This window comes from Bombus huntii, chromosome 13 (assembly GCF_024542735.1).
Source record: "Bombus huntii isolate Logan2020A chromosome 13, iyBomHunt1.1, whole genome shotgun sequence".
NCBI classification, from domain to species: Eukaryota; Metazoa; Arthropoda; class Insecta; order Hymenoptera; family Apidae; genus Bombus; species Bombus huntii.
The window spans coordinates 1826247-1844762 of record NC_066250.1 but is presented as its reverse complement, the minus strand read 5'-3'; the positions used below and the strand labels follow the sequence as shown (position 1 = coordinate 1844762).

The window sequence follows — 18516 nt, the reverse complement described above, 5'->3', positions numbered from 1 at the left end:
TGGCCTCGTTCTCTGGTATCAGAGTTCTCTATCTTAGGATTCGTAAATGAATCTATATTTTCATTAACATTCAATGAAATTTTTTGTACGATATTATATTTATACGAATATTTAAGACAAATCTCGTAATTAGAATAAATATTTTAGCCACATATACAGAAATGATTCGAAAATTTTAATTGAAACAATCGAACAGAGAATTACTTTCTTCTCCAACTAGAGTTTGTTACTTAGAAGACCTGCAACCTGTTATTTCGGAAGCAAATAATGTTCAAGATGATTGATGTAAGAAATCTGCAATTACTTCATTATTTCCACCTTATAACGCTAGTGTTTTCTAATTATGATCGATTATGACGTAACAAAACTATGGCTTAATTTTTCATAATTTACACAGACCTCCTTACAAACGCCGACAAGACAAAGGTACAACGTTTCCCTCGTTCAATTCTCTTTGAACGAGATCGAATGCAAATGAATTTCTTAACTGAATTTTCGATCGTCTTACGTTTGCCAAAAATTACAATTTCTTCCGCTTTTCCTGTTTAGAATTAAATTCTAATTTATTTCTGAATATTTTACTAATCATTTATCGAAAATGTTCTGTTACACTGGAATTTCTCTTAAAACAAAAATGGTGGAACGTTAATAAACAGACACGTAAATGAATTTTCCAGCGTGGAAAACCAAAACGTAGAAATTAAACAAAACAGAATTCGGTGCTTGATCCGCTTTATCGAGTCGGACGGAGTTGAAATCGGGAAAGAATCGAGCGTTAGCCACGAGACTGTGGCGTAGAAATCGTATCGATCAACCGGTTTCCACCCTCGCTAGTACCCTGCCGTTACCCTCAGTTCCCCCATTCGAACCGGAATGGAATGCGTTTTGCCATATTTTTTCCCGGCGCTGGCACCGTTCGCCTGCAGAAACTCTTACGGCCGGGCAAATAGTGGAAAAAGAGAGGCGCGTTGGAAAAAGGAGGAAACGCGTAAAGGATGGCCGGACATTTTCGCGAAGAAACATTTCACGCGCTCTGCGCTTCGGAATGCGTTCCGTGCCGCATGCGAAATAACAATTTCACTGGCTGTCACGAAACTTATGCTGTTACAGTCTAGCCAGCCTTTCCTCTTCTCTTCTCTTCTTCCTGATATCCGACATCCTAACCTTTTTTATTTTTTTTTTTTTTCTACTCTCATCATATTTTTTGTTTCGTTTTTCTTTTTCCTTTGTTTCTATGGAGGGTTGGTTAAATCACGTTGGCTACTCGCGGTCAGGGAAACGAGGAGATGAGTGGATTTATAGTTCCAATGCGACTCTCGCGTGCAAATAATTTTCGGATCCACGTGGACCGATACGAGTGAAAAATTTGTGCTCGTTAAAACGTGTGCCTTTGATGAATGCTCAGGGAGAAGGATTTGGCTTCTCGATGAAACGACGCGTGGAAAGGGGTGAATATTTCGTAACGTATGTTTTATGAACTGGTTTGCATAGACTTTTGGTTATCGAACGACTATTTCAATTTTACTCGCTTTAGTCGGAATGTTTCCGTTTGATTAGCAGAGTCGTCTGGAACAATCAAATTGACGATAGATAAAATTTTACAAGTTACAAGTTATACATTACTGATATCACTAGGTATTCTTGCGTAACGGTAACGAGTAACAAGCTTGACGATAGAAGAAACTACATTTTCTAAGTAAATTTGAAAAAATTCAATTGACGTGGCGTTATAGAAGATTAAATTTTATTCAAAGAATCCTCCTATCATTTATCCAATTATTTAGCCTCCAATCACCTCAATTTCTTTCAATTCCCATCGAATTCCATTGACTCTGCGAATAACTTCCAAAAATCAGGACTCTATAAATCAGCGAAAGGAACCCTCTCGAAAAAATTAGTTGGTCGAACAGGAGCCTCCGAGTCTTTAATAAAGCTCGGCACGAAGATGGGAATCCTGCAACTTCCGGAATTTCATCGAAGTCGGCCAAACGTCGACGATAAATCAGTAGTTTTTATTCCAGCTAGATCGGCCAACGTCGACGACTACGAACGACGAGGATGAAAGACACGAAGATGCTCGTGTTGAAACTGCAACGACCACAGAATTCTTGCATGCAGCGAAATCAGGACTTTGCTGACCGGGCTTTCGTGACTGAATGCATTCTATTGCATGAAAACGCATACACCCGCGAGCACACGTGGTCTTCTATACGCGAAGATCACGTGTACGTCTGTGTTTTTCTGTGCGTCTGTGTTTTTCGTAGGTGTATGCGCGTAGTGCACGTGCAAGGATCGGTGTATATTCGCAGACAAAACACAGTAGCTCCGGCTCATTTTCGATTTGTCGCCGTCTATCTGAAAAATGGAAAACCGCATCGCTCTGTTGCAGGCCTCATCTTTTTGTTCGCGTTCTGTGCAACTGTTCTACGGGCCGTGTACCACGAGCTCGAGGAAAAATCGATCGTTCGTTGATACTCGATACGTTTCACAGACGGTGATCTCGATTGAACGGTTTGATCAGGAGAAATACGGGTTGTTTTAAGAAAGAAGTTGCTGGAAATTTGTGGAAATTTTAAGAAAGATTGGTAGAGACAGTACTGTAGAGAAACTGTGAAAATCTTAAAATATCTAAATCAATTGGGCTGTTCGTGGTCGTACACCCTGTATATAACGACGATAAAATTTTAGAAAACGCTAAAATAGTCGTGTTAACTTAACTAATTAATTACATCACTATGACTTTCAAGTAGCAGTGTAGTCAAGTATTAACTACTTTAGCACATTGACTATCACGATTATTATCGGTGATCCACTTATCTATATTTTATAGAACGATTAAAAGATGCTAAAAATGTTCAACAGTGTGAACGACTTAGATAACACCCCAAAAAGAGCGTGTAAACTCAACACAATATTTTACAAAAATTAAATCTCGTGATGCAATATATTTGAATCTGTCGAGTCTCTCAGGGTAAAATATATAAAATACGTATGGCATTCGATGTGTTAACAAACACCGGTCTTCCAAACCTTCGCGTTACAGTTTGCAAAACTAAAACAACTTGCACAAATTCCGCAAACTCAACGACAAAGAACCAACTTGTACAATCGAGATTCCACCGCACGATTCATAATGAAAGAAACGTTTAACAGGAATCTACGCCGATAAAATGTCAGCGAGGCGTAAAAAAGAACGATCAGGTACCACGTATCGAGCATGGAGATGTAAAGATAGCAGCATATAAAGAAACAACGATATAGGAATAGAGAGTACGCTGCACAGAGATCCTTTGTGCCCTCGTTTAATACATATGCACATGCACAGTATATATGAGTTGTTTAACGTAAGTCAAACTTCCGGGTAATGAAGGATAAAGTAAAAATTTTGTAAGAATTCGAGTTTGACATTTTCGCGTATCCTGCTATTCAACGTGGAACTATAGATAACGAAGATATACTTACAGTACTTCTGCGCAAAACAGAATGATGGTTACGATGTCTAGATATGGTTATAAGCCAGACAGGCAAAAGACTGACTGACGTTATTTTTGCATTAAACGGCTCATGTGTGAGTGTAACACCGATCAACGAACGGTGTGATAGGTGAGTGTGTGTGCCTGGTTAGACAAGGATGGAAAGACCCTTTGCGCAGCGTTATTTCTCTATTTCCATATCGCATTCACTTACGCGATAACACATGACTCGTGTACTTTTGTCTTTACATCTCGATGGTATCGCGAGGGTGAAATTTTGCCAGAGCTTTCGCGAAGCTTTATATACGAGCGCAGCCGTTCAATTATTACGTTTCCCTCCATTGATTTATGCGTTTTTCGTTTTCCCAGACGTGGCACTGCGAAATACTTGGCGATTGTAAATATCCGTGGCGACGTGCGAACACCAGAGAGAAAAATAACACGGTCCATCAGGAGAAAAATATTTTCGATAGGAAATCGTCTGCAACGCGAAAAATATTTTTCGCCCGGGATATAATTCCTATTGTTTTCTATAGCGCGCAGATATCGAAGATTGATTCTCCTCGCTGTCTCTCTAACGAGAGGAATTCGTCGATTGTCAGATCCGTTCTTTTTAAAGAGGTTCAATTTTCCAACTTTCCCGACAATAGCATATCGCTATAGTTTCCTTTTCCAAAGAAGATCTTTTACCATTTACGCGTTGTCGACGATTAGAATCGGTCATTGAGAATTCAAGGAATAATTGGCAATTTTTTTTTTTTTTTTTTTGAACGTAGAATTTTCAAATTAATTACGCTACTTTTTAAATACTAAAGCGTATAAATATTGAAATCGTGAAACTTAACTTGATTTTCAAGGTTCACCCGCTGCAAATACCTTGTTTTAGTTTTAATTCCTTGATATGATAATCAAGACGACAAAATTATTTCTTTTTCTCGGGTGTTCGTCGCGTTACGCGAAAGAATGTACGAACTAACCTGCCGCTTCTAGTGATACTAATCCGTGAAATGATTGTACTAACTAATGAACAGGTTCGTAATCTTGGAGAAGGAGGTAACACCTGTCTGGATTCGCCGGCACGCAAGGCAGACTTGCACAAACCGGCTGGACTCTATCCATGCCATCGACAAGGTGGAAATCAGGTACAAATAGACGCACGGACGATGAATCCAAACCTCGATCAAACATATGACGAGTTCCGTTTTCAGCCGTTTGTTTCGTTATCTATCTCGTGTCTCTTCGTGTCGCAGATTCACGCTTGAAACGAAAATTCGACTTTTTCGAATGTTTGCAGCCTAGCAATGAACTTGAAACACACTTCTCTGAATTAAGATGCAAATAATCTTGAAATCTAATTAAGAACAACTTTTACTTCATATTTCTGCGACGGAATACTCGTCGAAAGTCGATTTTTCGTTTCTCTAACCTAAAGCCTCTTAACACCCGTTCACACCTGCATGATTAGTTGTACGTATTTCAGGCTTATGTGTACTATCTGTGTGGCTTCGTGTTTCCCATTTCTTCAGGGTTGTGAGATAAGAAATAGGAAGGTATTGTGGTAAATCTTTGCGCGAGATCAGTCTGACTGTTGAAATCGAATGATAAAAGAAGCTAAGTTTCTTTGAATCTTTTTCGCGGCGAAAGTTCAGCAGTAACAGTTTGCAAATCTGTTAATTCGCTGCAGATCAGACACCTGGTTAGCAGCATGTGTATAGACTCGGCAGGAAAACCTGAAGACCTGCACCAGCCAGTTGGTTTATATCCCTGTCACCGCCAGGGCGGCAATCAGGTACACGAATTCAGAATTCGAGGGAATGAACGCGTTTGGAATAATCATCGGGGCACGCGGTGCTGTAATTGCTTGTTTCATTTCATTCTAATAATAGTTCGAGTGTCATTTCGAATCTGCAAGGCGTTCTTTTCTTTTTTCTTTTTTTTTTTTTTTTTGTTTTTTTCGATCCTTGATGGTGATGGGATATTTGTAAATCTACTTGCTCGTAGCATGTTTGTGGAGTACGTTGGAAGTGAAATCTCGGAAATTGCCTTTCTGAAAAATGAAACAAAACTTCATAATATTTACACTGATATAATATTATATAGTAAATTAATTGTTTGTGGGTAAAAAATACCATAATTCATTGAATATAACTCTGGTGTTATGTTCGACAATATTTTCTAAAATGTAATACATGTCAATTTGGGTTAACGTGAAATTATAATGCGCAATTTCCCAGAGAAACGCGGTCTATGTATTTGTTAATTATGTACAGGCAAAATTTCATTTAATACAACAATGTTTTTGCAAAAAATAGAACTTGTCCAAGTCCTGTATAACGTGTTTTAATAACACACGCGGTTTATTTAATAAAACACAGGCCAGATTATTATTACTTACAGAGCAGGATGGAATATAATACATTTTCCAGGCATATATCTACGAATACAGTATGAAATTACACACTACAGTCATATTACAGGTAATAGCGTTTCGTGACCTGGAGACAAGTGATATTACAGAGATTATCTGTCATATACTATAATGATACAAGATTATAGTTGTGTGTACGTACAGGTAATCAATGATAATATATTTATAATGTTGTTGTGTTTTGTTGATTTGACGATAACGGAAAGCCATCGAATGCCTCTTCTGAAAATATATAAATAGATTTGAAAAATGGTACAACAGCTTGGTATGTAATCGACAACGATCTCTTTTGTTCTTAAAACAGGCTCGCAATTTCATATTTAAAGAAACAATGGAAACTGTTTTTATTTTTTAATTTTTACAAATCTGTTTACAATCCAGTGAAGCGTACGATTCGCTAAACATTGGGCATTTTTAACCCTCGGTTTGTCACATTTGTTTCACGAATCTCTGACTCGTCTAGATCCTCTTCAGTTCTCAAGTAGCAGCGCGTAATCATCGAATATTATAGAAAAACATTTCTAATTTATAGTAGATCGTATATATAGCGCCATTATAAGTATTTCTTTCCAAAGTAATAACTTTGGGACTCGTAATAACAATCGGGTTTGGTGACAATTTGGGAAAAATCAGAATTTTCCAATCGAAATCTCTTTAAAACGTTACTGAATTAGTTCAATCACCAACACGAGAATTTTCTAAGACGATTTCGAACTTTCTAATGTATTCCACATTGTGTTCGCGTAAATTACAAAGCAGTCTCGTTAGAATCGCCACAACTATTTACGAATTTTCTTGGTGGTGTCGCCCGGGCGGACAATTGTTCACGATAATCGTTCTGCCAGGAACGAGTATCGCCGACGAAGGAAGAAAAAGGGACCATTAACCGACACGACACGTTTACCATTTAACTTGCACGCTAACTCGGTGCTAAGCTCGACCCATTTCGCTGCAATTAGTAACGTGGCTAATCTGGTGCAGGTGCTCATCAATCGTCGACCTTCTTTCTCTGTCTGTCTAGCTCTATTCCTGTCTCTGTTTCACACACGTGCACGAGTGGCACGTTGGGCCAAGCTACATAGCTTTCTCTTGGCCCGGCTATCTGCTGCTTGTCGTCATTTTTAGCTTCACGTGCCAGCGTGTCGAATTAATCTTCTGACCCGTGGGAACCAGCACGCGTGCTGGAAATTACCCATCGTGGGTGTAACCGTGCTATGTCGAGGCTACAGTAATGTCCGCTCGTCTGGCTATGACGTGTCTTTCAGCACCCATTGATAAGGGCGCTAAGCTCTTGATGAATCGATCTGTTGTTTCGGTATCATTTGTCACGGGGAAAGAATCACTCGTAATGTTGCAGCTTGTTGCGACATAATGAAGTCGTGTATACCGTGGAAATTATGTTCTTTACTACCTAGCTACAGGGTACTCGTCGTGAGAGAAATTTGAAATTTTTATTTCAGTATCTTGTCTGCTGCTTGTGATTCCTCTCAACTACGTACATCGTCGGAACTTTGAAAGTATGGATATAATAGCTCAATAATTTAAGTTTGAAAGGATTTTAAATTGGTCCATTTACTTTCGAGTATTTCTATATAGAAGAAAGTTCTATATTTCCATAGAATATTCAACAACGGTGTCAGATTAAACAGTTAAACTGGGTGTACTACAATATTCATCGATAATACACGAACACAAACATTCATCAATTAAATACCAATATTCCAAGAAACATTCATCAATTAAACATCCTATAACACGATCCGAAATCCATTTTCCTATGAAAGCAGTTCAATGTACGTTCAATTTCACACATTTTGATTTACCAAAACACGAAACTCTGCCCAGCTTCCCCTAGTGAATTTCATGCGGCTTTAAATTCTTCTAAGCTTCTCTTGCGTACCTAAAACAAGAAAAATACTAACTAAACCGAATGGCGACTAAAAATTCACCTGGTTAGAAGAAACAAGGGAGTGTGAGAGGAAGAAAAAGGGGGTCGGCGAAGCTCGTTACCAGATAAAACGAGTGCTGTCACGTCGAAACCATGAAAAGGTAGCCTCGTAACCGGGCATTCGTCTCGTCGTTAAAATCACGCAAACGATGCTGACAACGACGAAGACGATGACGTCGAGCAGGAAGAGAAGGACAAGGCTGGCCGGCGCGAGTCCCGGGTGTACGTTTGATACAAAAGCTGAATCGTTCCCCGGAGTTCCGGCGCGGTTTAACAACCGTGACAACCGGTTACAACCAAAAACACAATCAGTCGCCGCTCGCTTGGCCTCGTAAAGCGTCGCTTTAATTTAGCTATTTGCAGTAGCAATTAAGCCGCGGTTTCACGGTAATTACGCCGCTACCCCTGAACTCCGACCGACTCTCTGATGCAGTCGCGGCCAGTCTGCATTTCCACCGTGTGGCGTCCATTGATGATTTCGACGCGTCCGAATGACGGCACACGAATCACACCATGCACCGACTGATGGATATTTCGTGGCGTATTTCGAAACTTTTTCGCTGGATCTGTTCATTATAGTAACGTCGCTGAGAAACATCGAGATTGTCTGTAACTAGACTGTGTTTATTGTGCGAATTTAGAAAGAGACTCTTTTTACACATTTTTTGGAAAAATAATTTCAGTTGTAACGCGTCAATCAACTGTAATGTGTTTAATCAAATTGGCCATCGGATAACAACGCGCGAACTTTCGAAATTACTAAGTACGAGATTGCTTTTGATTGATGGACAAAGAACGATAGCCGAATTGAGGGAATCCTAATTAATTAAACTGACACATGAAACCAGCAAATTAGAGAATTCTCTAAATAACAGTAGTGAATTGCAGACAGGCGTGGAGCAGAGAATGTTCGAAATCGCACAATAATGCACGATTGAATTAAATAGCTGATGGTACGAGATAAAGGAATTCTCGTTTTAATTAACAAATACGCGATAATGAAGAATAAAAGCATTTCTAGTTAATTCAATGAACATACGCTTTACGAACGGCAAATTCTTGCAATTATCGCGTAATTCTTGTCTAATCTTGTTAATGCTACAAAGTAAAAATAGATAAAAATTAAAATTTCTACAGTATAAATTAATCAAAATCCATACAGCCGTAATTATCTGTAATGTGAAAATCATTAGCGACAAGAATAATCTTCATTAATTTGTTAAAGAGTCATTTCCATCCTATAATAATCTTGCTGATGATAACTCAAACGTATTTACTCCTAGAAAAAGTAAAATAAATCCATCCTTCCATTCACGATTGCCTCACTATACGTTTCAATATGTAATAACGCAAAATCCTGAACAATGAAACACAGAATCCTATAACAATGTATAACAATGTAGCTATTCGCAACATCAACCGTCAGACAAGCGTCGACAGTAGTTACACCCAGTGTTACATACGCATCTCGTGTATCAACTAGTACACAGTCGGTTGTAGATGACAATCCAATAAAAGATAGTCAGCGATGATCGCGCAGTTAACAGACGTCTCGATAATACGCAGTTGGCAGCTGATGAAGAGATCGAAATCAGATAGGCCGATTGTATTGTGATTAGGTGACACTAACAGCAAGTAATCATTGATAATTAGGTAACAGATAGCACGACAGTCGCTTGATAGCCACGTGTTCAGATAAAGCTATATTCAAGATTAGATTGTGATCTTGGATACACGATCGCTGAATGTTATCGTTAAATCGTATTTCATCGTCGATTATCATTAAAATACTCGTGGTTACTTTTAATATTCGATATAAAATTCCATGGAAATAGAAAGGGCGATAAAGGGAAGATTTCTCGCAGAGAATTTGCAAATTCGATTACAGTGATTCTTTTTTTTTGGAACAGGTGTCGTTTAGGGAGAGATTAACATCATTTCTACCTCGATCCTGGTTTATGGTTGTCTGATCTATTTTACGTACTGTTGGAGCTGATAGATAGTAATTCTTGGTTGTTAACATGCGATAACTGGTGCATGGCATTAATCCTCGCTTTTCGTTATCCCGAATCCCGCAGCTTTTGAGTCTATCGTTGCACGACAGAGGCTGAAAACCTTTGAATTTTCAACACAGATGGTTCTGACAGCGCGGTTACAACCGTGTAACGATTTGAATAAGTAGAAGCCACTGTTCGTCCCTGACCACTCGTGACACTTAATGAACTCTTCGCTACATATGCTTCCTCGGCCTGTACCAATTGAAATTTTGTACGTACGCTTCAGCTAATTACGCTAATTTTAGATATCAATTAGACGCGAAATAAAATAATATCAGGTAGATATTGGAAAGGAATATTAGTAATTATTCGATTCTCGAGGAATATAATTATTGTGTCGAATTAATACGATAACGAAATGTAATAAATTAAATTTGAGATAACAAAATTTGTCCAATTTAAAATCGATTATCAGCAATTTAATAATATTACGCTGTATTCGTTATCATTTAATTGCAGAAAAAGATCACTAAATCTTTTATAAGTAGTTCAGTTGAAATAATTCTTTTTACAGCAGGGATGGTTTGTTATGCTTTCAAAAGCGCGAACGTACACGCACTTAGGCACTCAACAAGATACGTTCTAGTTCTCGTTTTCGCTACTAGCAGCTACAACTTGATGGAACGATGTCAAATTCAATTGACCAGTATGATTCAATCACATAGGAGCAGATCGACGCAATATCTGGGACCACTGAACTCGATTATCAACGATCGACATTCATTATCACGGAATTCCCTTCTCATATAATTTCCCACTCGGATTTAATTTCGCCTCAAGTGTGTCAAATGTAACCACGTACGCACATATTTAATTAATAATTATTCCGATGAAATTGCGTTTGAAAAGTGGTGAAAATGTTCACGTAGAAAAAGATTTCACTAACATTTTTTTATTTTTAACAAAATAGAATTCTGTCATCAGGGTTTCTATATATTTTATAGTTTATTTGTTATGGGAAAAATTTATTTACAGTCTAATAGAATATTTCTATCGTTGGTAAACAAAACATTTTTTCTTGAAGTTTTTATCACTTCTATTTTAATTATTTTATCGATGAACATTTATCGAATTTAAAAAGTTTCAACTACCATGGGATATTCGAAGGCTCATAAGGCTTCAAAGCATTAAGTAGCCATTACATGTGCAAATTTGAACCCACTATATTGTTAGAGTAATTACGGAGATGAAATACTCCTCTTCATACGTATTAAAAACTTAAATTTCCCGGACGCGCTTAAAAACTTCAAAGCTACAAAAGAAAATTTTGATCCCTTCAACAAAGAAGCTTCTTTTCAATTAAGAAAATTGACCATTTCATCGTGTTAATTAAAAGTTTTCAGTGGCTCCGCATATTATATGGTCTCTCGTGTAAGCAGAAATTTGAATCTTATTACGATTACCTTATTACTCCATTTTCTTCAAATATATTTTTTTGATACCTAATCCTTCATGTATTCATTTGTGAAAATAGTAAATCTATTACATAACTTTACAGTTTCTACGCTATTACGTATGGCTCACAAATTTTAGAATCTCTATTAATCAAAAAATTTTGAAATTACCTGTGGCCATCAAAAATTTAAAATTTGATAAATTACGAGATACTAGAATGTTTAACAAAATCTAGTAAAATGTTCTTGACGATGATAATTTCCAAATAATTAAAATTCTCATCTTAGAGGAGATAGAACTTTAGTCGAGTAATATGAAAATACAGCCAAGTGATCGTGGTCGACGATATGTCAGACAAATTACATAAAATTCTAGAATACAATATTAAACGCTCTTAGATTTTTTATACAAACTTGATCTGCAGTAAACATATACTTTGATCAAAAATGTTCACCTAGTTTCATGACGTTTTTTCAACAAGTTGCAAAGAAATTTACCTATTCCATTCGTCTCCTGAATGTTTATGATTTCGGCAGTCTGTCGGTGGACAAATGCATCCATATGTATGTGCAGTAGCTGTCAGAACCATCGGTCATAGGCAAACGATGGAGGTCAAAATCCACGAACATTAATCTTGATCGTTTGTCACAGTACTGGATGTTGAGCAAGACTGGCGAGATCCGTCGAGACGAGTCGTGCCTGGATTACAGCGGCACCGATGTCATCCTCTATCCTTGTCATGGTAGCAAGGGGAATCAACAATGGATTTATAATCATCAGGTACGTAATCCTTGCGTTCGTGGCAAGTATTGAGTGTACGCTTAAGTAATTAATATCAAATCCTGTTCTGATTTTCCTGCGGATTATTTTCGTACTTGTTGCGTTAAGTTTGAAATTTATTCGTGTCGAACGCGGATCGTCTGTTCAAAATACAGACGTTTTTATTTAATTATTTTAACATATTCTTAGTTATTTATTAGATTTTTTATCGGTTAGGTTATCAGTTATTTGTTGAATTATTTATTAAATTATTCATTTCTAAGGATTTTGTAGAACTCATTCTCGTTTGCCTACTCTTCATTGTTACGCGAGATAATTTTATTCAAAAATGAAACACTGTGATTCATCATTTTCCGTTGTAGCTGGGATAATAGTTGACCCTTCGAAAAATTCCATCGTATTGACTACACATATTGAAGAAAGCTTCGATTCTCGTTATTTCTTCTTTATCGTCAGCACAAATACTGACCATTAGTTTTTTATTTTCAGACGAAGCAAATCAGACACGGCAGCAGCGACAAGTGTCTGGCAATAACGGAGAGCAAGCAGCGGCTGATCATGGAGGAATGTTCGGCAGCAGCAGCCAGGCAGAGGTGGTCGTTCGAGAACTACGATCCATCAAAGCTGTGATATCGCGCTTTATCGCGTCATCAGTCGAAAAGTCTCGGCCGAAGGTTCGATCGTGCCGGTTCTTGGGTGCCTGTTCAACGTTATTCCGTCGCTAAGACACGTTTCGGTAGATAGACGCCGTGGTATCGAGGCAACGAATGCCTCGAAACACCGCCAGATGCTCAAGATCGAACGCTAGACGAAAAAAAGGAACCACGGGGAATTTATTTGAGGAAGCTATTCGAACGAAGAACCATTGAGAAGTCCGAGTTGAAGAAGAGACACGTTCCAAATGGCCGATCTTCGGCTCTAACCTTTAACTGTAAGACGGACGAAGTGCAATAGAAACGTCGTTTTAAGGAGTGATCGAAGAGGGATATAGTCTCATGGATAAGCTGTAACCTGGTGTACAATGAGAGAGTTGGGACACTCGAAGAGTGATCGAGTGTCGATACACACGCTCGAGGCTCGTTTTCGCTGGCATTGAAGAATTGAAAGCTTACCGATGGACGAAAAGTACACGAAGGAACCTACGACTTTTTAATCTTCCTCCTCTGCTATTGGGCAGTGTTTAAATGGATAGTTGTTCTCTTCTCTTTTTACTTTCGTTGATGGACTCACGCGTTTATGTGGTTGTCGTTTCTTGAGAGATTGGATACTCGTGGCGTCGCTTGTAATTATCTGGATGGTTGCTGACTGATTGTATTTTGATTCTAGGACCTAGACAATTTTTACGTTAAATGAGAAACGACAGAATTTTTAGAGACAATGAAATAAAAATAAGGAGCAATTGAAAATAATAAAATTGAATTTAGAAGCTCGAAAGAGTTATTATTATTCCTAAAACATCTTAATATACTCAGTAATAAAGTACAGTACATATTCTCAATTAAAATATAGTTCAAAGTTTTATGCTTGCAACTAGGAACTAAGAATAACTTCCCAATACATATTTTTCTCCCCACACATTTTATATTTTCACAATATAAATGCGCCAAAAGAGAGAGAGAGAGAGAGACTCGTGAACATTCCAAAACATAGAAGTCTCAATCTTTGGAATAATTACAAGCGATACTCCGTTCCTTGATAGTAAAGCTAGTTTGTAGAATCGTTGTGTTAAAGATTCGATTAATTAGATATAATGATTACGTATAACATTGCGCAAGTACTTACGAATCGACACGATCTATTGTTCGATAAACACTGTATAATTTAAGCCTAACGTTTAAGTGGCGGCGAATACGCGTCAATGCATCAATGACAGCGAAAAGCGTGTCAAAAGGGGATAGGTTGTTGAATTTTATTCGGAGTTAAATGGACGAACGCGGCCGTATCGATCTCTACGAAAGCCTCGATCGTCGCTTTCATCCGTAGCTCCGTTGTTTTAAGGAGGATGGAGCGATTTGTGTAAGCTGCTTACGGCGAGTGCCATCTCAGAGACGACGTGGCGTTTCAGTTTCATTGAAAAACGGCGGATCGTTGATTGTGAATAACGGCTACGGCTTACCACTCGTACGAAACCCTTCTTCGTGGATGGTAGAAACAAACAGGATTATTCATCTGAAGCAAAACATAAATCTTTCTTTCAAAGATACATATGACGATATCAAGAGAGAAAACAGATTATATACGTATCAAACAATTTATTGCGTGTAAAATACATGTCTTTTCTTGTATTATTTTCATTCCAAAGATGTTCAAGATTACACTTCGATGCTTTTAGAGTAGAACGTTCTAGCTTTCTATTTTTGTATCTTGAAAATGAAAAAGGGGATAATACGATAAAGTACGTATGGAAGTGGAGACTTTAGATAGTTTAAAATCAGAAAAAGTAGAAGAAACGAAGCAAGTATATAGATTATTTGAAAATGTATCCAAAATCTGTAGTTCTTCCTTTACAAGGATAAATTAAAAATAATTCTTGAATTACGATTGCGGTTAATAATACTACAATTTTCAGATAATGTTAACGAGAACGTACGTCTATCGTACTTGAGATACATTGAGTTTATCGTTGGATTTGTTAAACATATCAATTTAGTAATTACTTCACTTGAATACGTTAGACTTGAAGACCTATTTTGTTCTCGATATAAGAAATTTCTTTGATCTCAAAGAAACACGTTTTCAACGAAGTGAAACGAAAGACTTAACTCGTCATATTTCCAGGAAATTCTCGTAGCAAAAATTACCCAATCTTCTGTCATTTTTGCCATTTATGAAATGTTTAAATTCATCCATCAACGATTCGCCGATCGCCCTTCGTTTCTCTGTCGTATTACACCGCTTACAGTAGCATCTTACATTCCAGTTTCGACGCAAGAAACCAACGATTCCAAATTCTAGACAAACCTTCTTTTTCTAATTAATTTAGCACGTAGGTAGCGCATAGGGACAGGCAACAAAAAAAAAAAGAACGAACGATTAATGGTACATACATTCCGATTACGGTGTAGGGAGACTTTTGTACATTCGTGTAAAGTATCTTGATGCCAGTTTAGATACCGCCTAAAATAAGTTTTCCGAGTGTATGTGTGAGAGTAAGTATCAGTTTCAGAGTGTAAGTTCTTTAGAATCACGAATTCTCTAACAGAATTCGTGTAACCCTTCGTTGTCTGACGATTCGCTGATGGAAATTTCGGAAGGAGAACTTGGTGGTAATCTGAAAACTAGGCAATTACGAAATTGCATAATCAATTCGTTGTTTTATTTGGGAATAAATAAAATATAATGAAACTTCAATTTATTTGCAAGATAAAATTTGGAAATGTGACAAAGATGTCACATTTTTGATGATAAAAATTGTTTTTTAGATATGTAGAAAGTGTATTATACGTACAGTACATATCATTATGAATTCGATATCAGCCTAAACGATTAAGATTAACGAACAGTTCTCCTGTAACAAAAGACAATAAAGGGTTAATAATCAAGATTACAGTGAAGAGCGCAATCTGCAGGTGTCTGCGCGTGCCAACGAAATCGTAAATACCGCGAGGAACATTGTACGATATCACGATATCTCGATCGTCATCGATTTCCTCATCAATCACAGCCAGCATCATTAGAAGATTTATCGTTAAAAGAATGAGCCATGTTTCCTGAGAAATTCATCGAGACAATATAGAATAACCGTTAGCTTAGTCTAATCCTCATAATGGGTCATTGATTTACCAATAATAAGCATTCATCGAAATTGAAACCAGAGTGTGAGTGCATTTAATAATCTATTAAGCGAATGTTATAAATCGCGAATAATCAATCAGAAAAATATTGCAATAAGCGTTCAATCGAACACGATCGACGATAGCGATTTTCGTTCCGAACGTTTTAAATTTCGCGCCTATTTGCGGCTTGAAATATCGGCTATAGAACGACACCGTAGAAATGTTCCCAGAGAATGAATATATGAGAAGAGAAAGGGAAAATCGACCGATATGGTCGTGATTTCTTCATGGATAATTAAGCAAAAGGGAAATACGTATATATATATAATATATATATATATATATATATATATATATATATATATATATATATATATATATATATAATATATATATATATATATATATATATATATATATATATATATATATATATATATACGTATATATATATAAATATGATTATAAATATAGATTTAAGACGATGTAAAAGTTTATCTTTGACAATGCCGATGAACGAATGAATGAAAATTCAACGAGAACATTTATACAGATATATATATATATATATATATATATACATATATTATAAACATAAATATATATATATATATATATATATATATATATATATGACATTTTCTATATTTGGTAAGGATGTTGCATATCGAACGAACGAGACGAAGACACGATGATGATAAAACGATAAGAGATGTATTATTGGATAGCCGAGCGACGTATGGTCGCACGTTAATTAATGTAATATCGAACGTGCCTTATTTCCTGTATATATACATATATGAATATTATTATCATTATTATTATTATCATTATTACCGAACCTCTATCGTAACGTGCAAGTATTTGTGTTGAATAAATCGATGTTGTTTTACGTTAATACCGTGAGGATCGATCATTATTCTTGTCTGTTCACTCGGTCATCCGTTTCTCCCGTTAGGCTGATAGAAAAGTGGTGGGACACGAGAATATTTTGATTTATTGGAAGGATGTTTGAAAATAAAATTAACGTGGACGAAGAGACATGATGAATGTGTATTGTCTATTCTTAGCATCCTTAGGAGGAAGTATTTGCCACTGAAACGAAGAAAGACTCGACCAAGCATATTGAAACATTTTAAAGTTACGTAGATGTTACTATTGCGGCGCGTTAGAAGTTGGAAATTTATTGTTTAATAAAATTGTCATCGTTTTCTTAACTTCAAAAAAAACACAGATGGAACATTAGCCATTAACGGAGTAAGCAAGAAAATTTGTGAAAAGAAAGAGAAAGACGATCATAGAAACAGCGATATAGCTTGAATGTAACATTGATGACACTTTTATTATTCAAAACAATTTCTATAATCATATTGTTTCACACATGGGATAACTATGTGCTGCTAGCTATTGTACTTGATAGTTTCCAATACCGAACGATACTCTTTTCATTTCTGAAACTCGATGTCTTTAAAGTTTAAAGCCTCTGTTTTCCTTTGTGCTTAGTTCGATTCATTGTTATGACGCTATGAATTCCTTTGACGAGCCGCGTAATTGCTCGTGATATTGAATCGAGAGTTCACCATGAAACTCGGTCGTGACATAGTTTCTGATCAACCTTGAACTATTCTGGTCCGACCATAAATTTCCATTTCCACTTGATCAACCCTACGTGCTGGTTATTAATTATTAACAAATCGCTAAACATTTCGAGTCAATACTCGATTAATCACGATTAATCTGTTGGCCCGGTCAAATTTATTATCCCAGTATAAAATTTATTGTCTACAACTGATAGAATCGAATAATAAGGGTTGACATTGATTAATGGCCGAGTAGATTTGAATATTTAAAAATCTTCCTGCATGCAATTTCACGATTACCAAGGATTGCGTGTATCTATCGAGCCATTCACCAATTATCGAGGGCTGCCACGGAAACCAAAACGAAATCGTTCGTTATTTTCGCGCAGGCGTCGTCCGCGTTGCGACGTCTCTCGCCAGGAGAATGTGACCGTCGAAAGCTCTTCCATTTGTTGAGCAATTTTCTTACCATTTCCACCTGCCAAACACACTAATAAATTATTTATATTTAGTATATTCATTGATACCTAAAATATAATGATATTCGCCTTCCATGAAGGTCAGTTGCATCCCCCTTTAACATTAACGAATTTTGAGCCACATAGAAAAATCAGATACCCGAAAAATATTCTGAAAACGAAGAATGTCAAGATTATACGATTCTAATATCGTAAAATTCACGACAAATAAATTTGATACACTTTGAAGTATTTGTTATATTACGAGAATGATTTAGATAATTTTTTTTAAGGGCATTTAAGCGAATAAGTGAAATAATCGAATTATTGGAGACGTTGGAAAGAATGTTATAGTAGCTTTCAAAAAAGGAAAACTTTAATACGTTAGCAGGTGTCGGTACTTGTCCTTTTTCCCCATCTTTCAGCCGGGATGCCTACTTGTTGCGGGGTCGGCTGTTATTGATTAGTGGAGAAAGAGAGAAGGAACCAGAGGGAGACGAACGTTCCTCCACAGACATGAATGGCTGTGGTCCACAGAGCCAGATTTTGAGCTTGACCCGGATTCGTCACGCTGGAGTTCACGCTACCTTCACTTTCGTTACTCGCGTTTTAAGCATAGCG

The 18516-nt window shown here is 37.0% G+C and overlaps 1 protein-coding gene and 1 long non-coding RNA gene across 6 annotated transcripts in view; one reads left to right on the top strand and one right to left on the bottom strand.

Moving 5' to 3' along the window:
* The window catches only part of LOC126872425 (putative polypeptide N-acetylgalactosaminyltransferase 9), a 292111-nt gene extending 277004 nt beyond the window's left edge, over positions 1 to 15107 (top strand). For 4 of the 5 annotated variants that reach the window (XM_050632370.1, XM_050632369.1, XM_050632371.1 and 1 more), the window contains 3 exons: positions 4505 to 4615; positions 11953 to 12081; positions 12571 to 15107. In XM_050632370.1, the coding sequence (XP_050488327.1) occupies positions 4505 to 4615; positions 11953 to 12081; positions 12571 to 12711 (381 nt within the window). In that variant the 3' untranslated portion in view covers positions 12712 to 15107. Of the gene's footprint in view, positions 1 to 4504; positions 4616 to 5157; positions 5263 to 11952; positions 12082 to 12570 lie in introns of all 5 variants that reach the window. The other variant, XM_050632373.1, reaches the window with a different exon arrangement.
* Positions 12999 to 16182, bottom strand: LOC126872431 (uncharacterized). The gene is made up of 2 exons (XR_007691978.1): positions 14720 to 16182; positions 12999 to 14637 (listed from the first exon to the last, which is right to left on the bottom strand). It is a non-coding gene; the product is annotated as an uncharacterized LOC126872431 (long non-coding RNA).
* Between the last annotated feature and the right edge of the window lie 2334 nt (positions 16183 to 18516).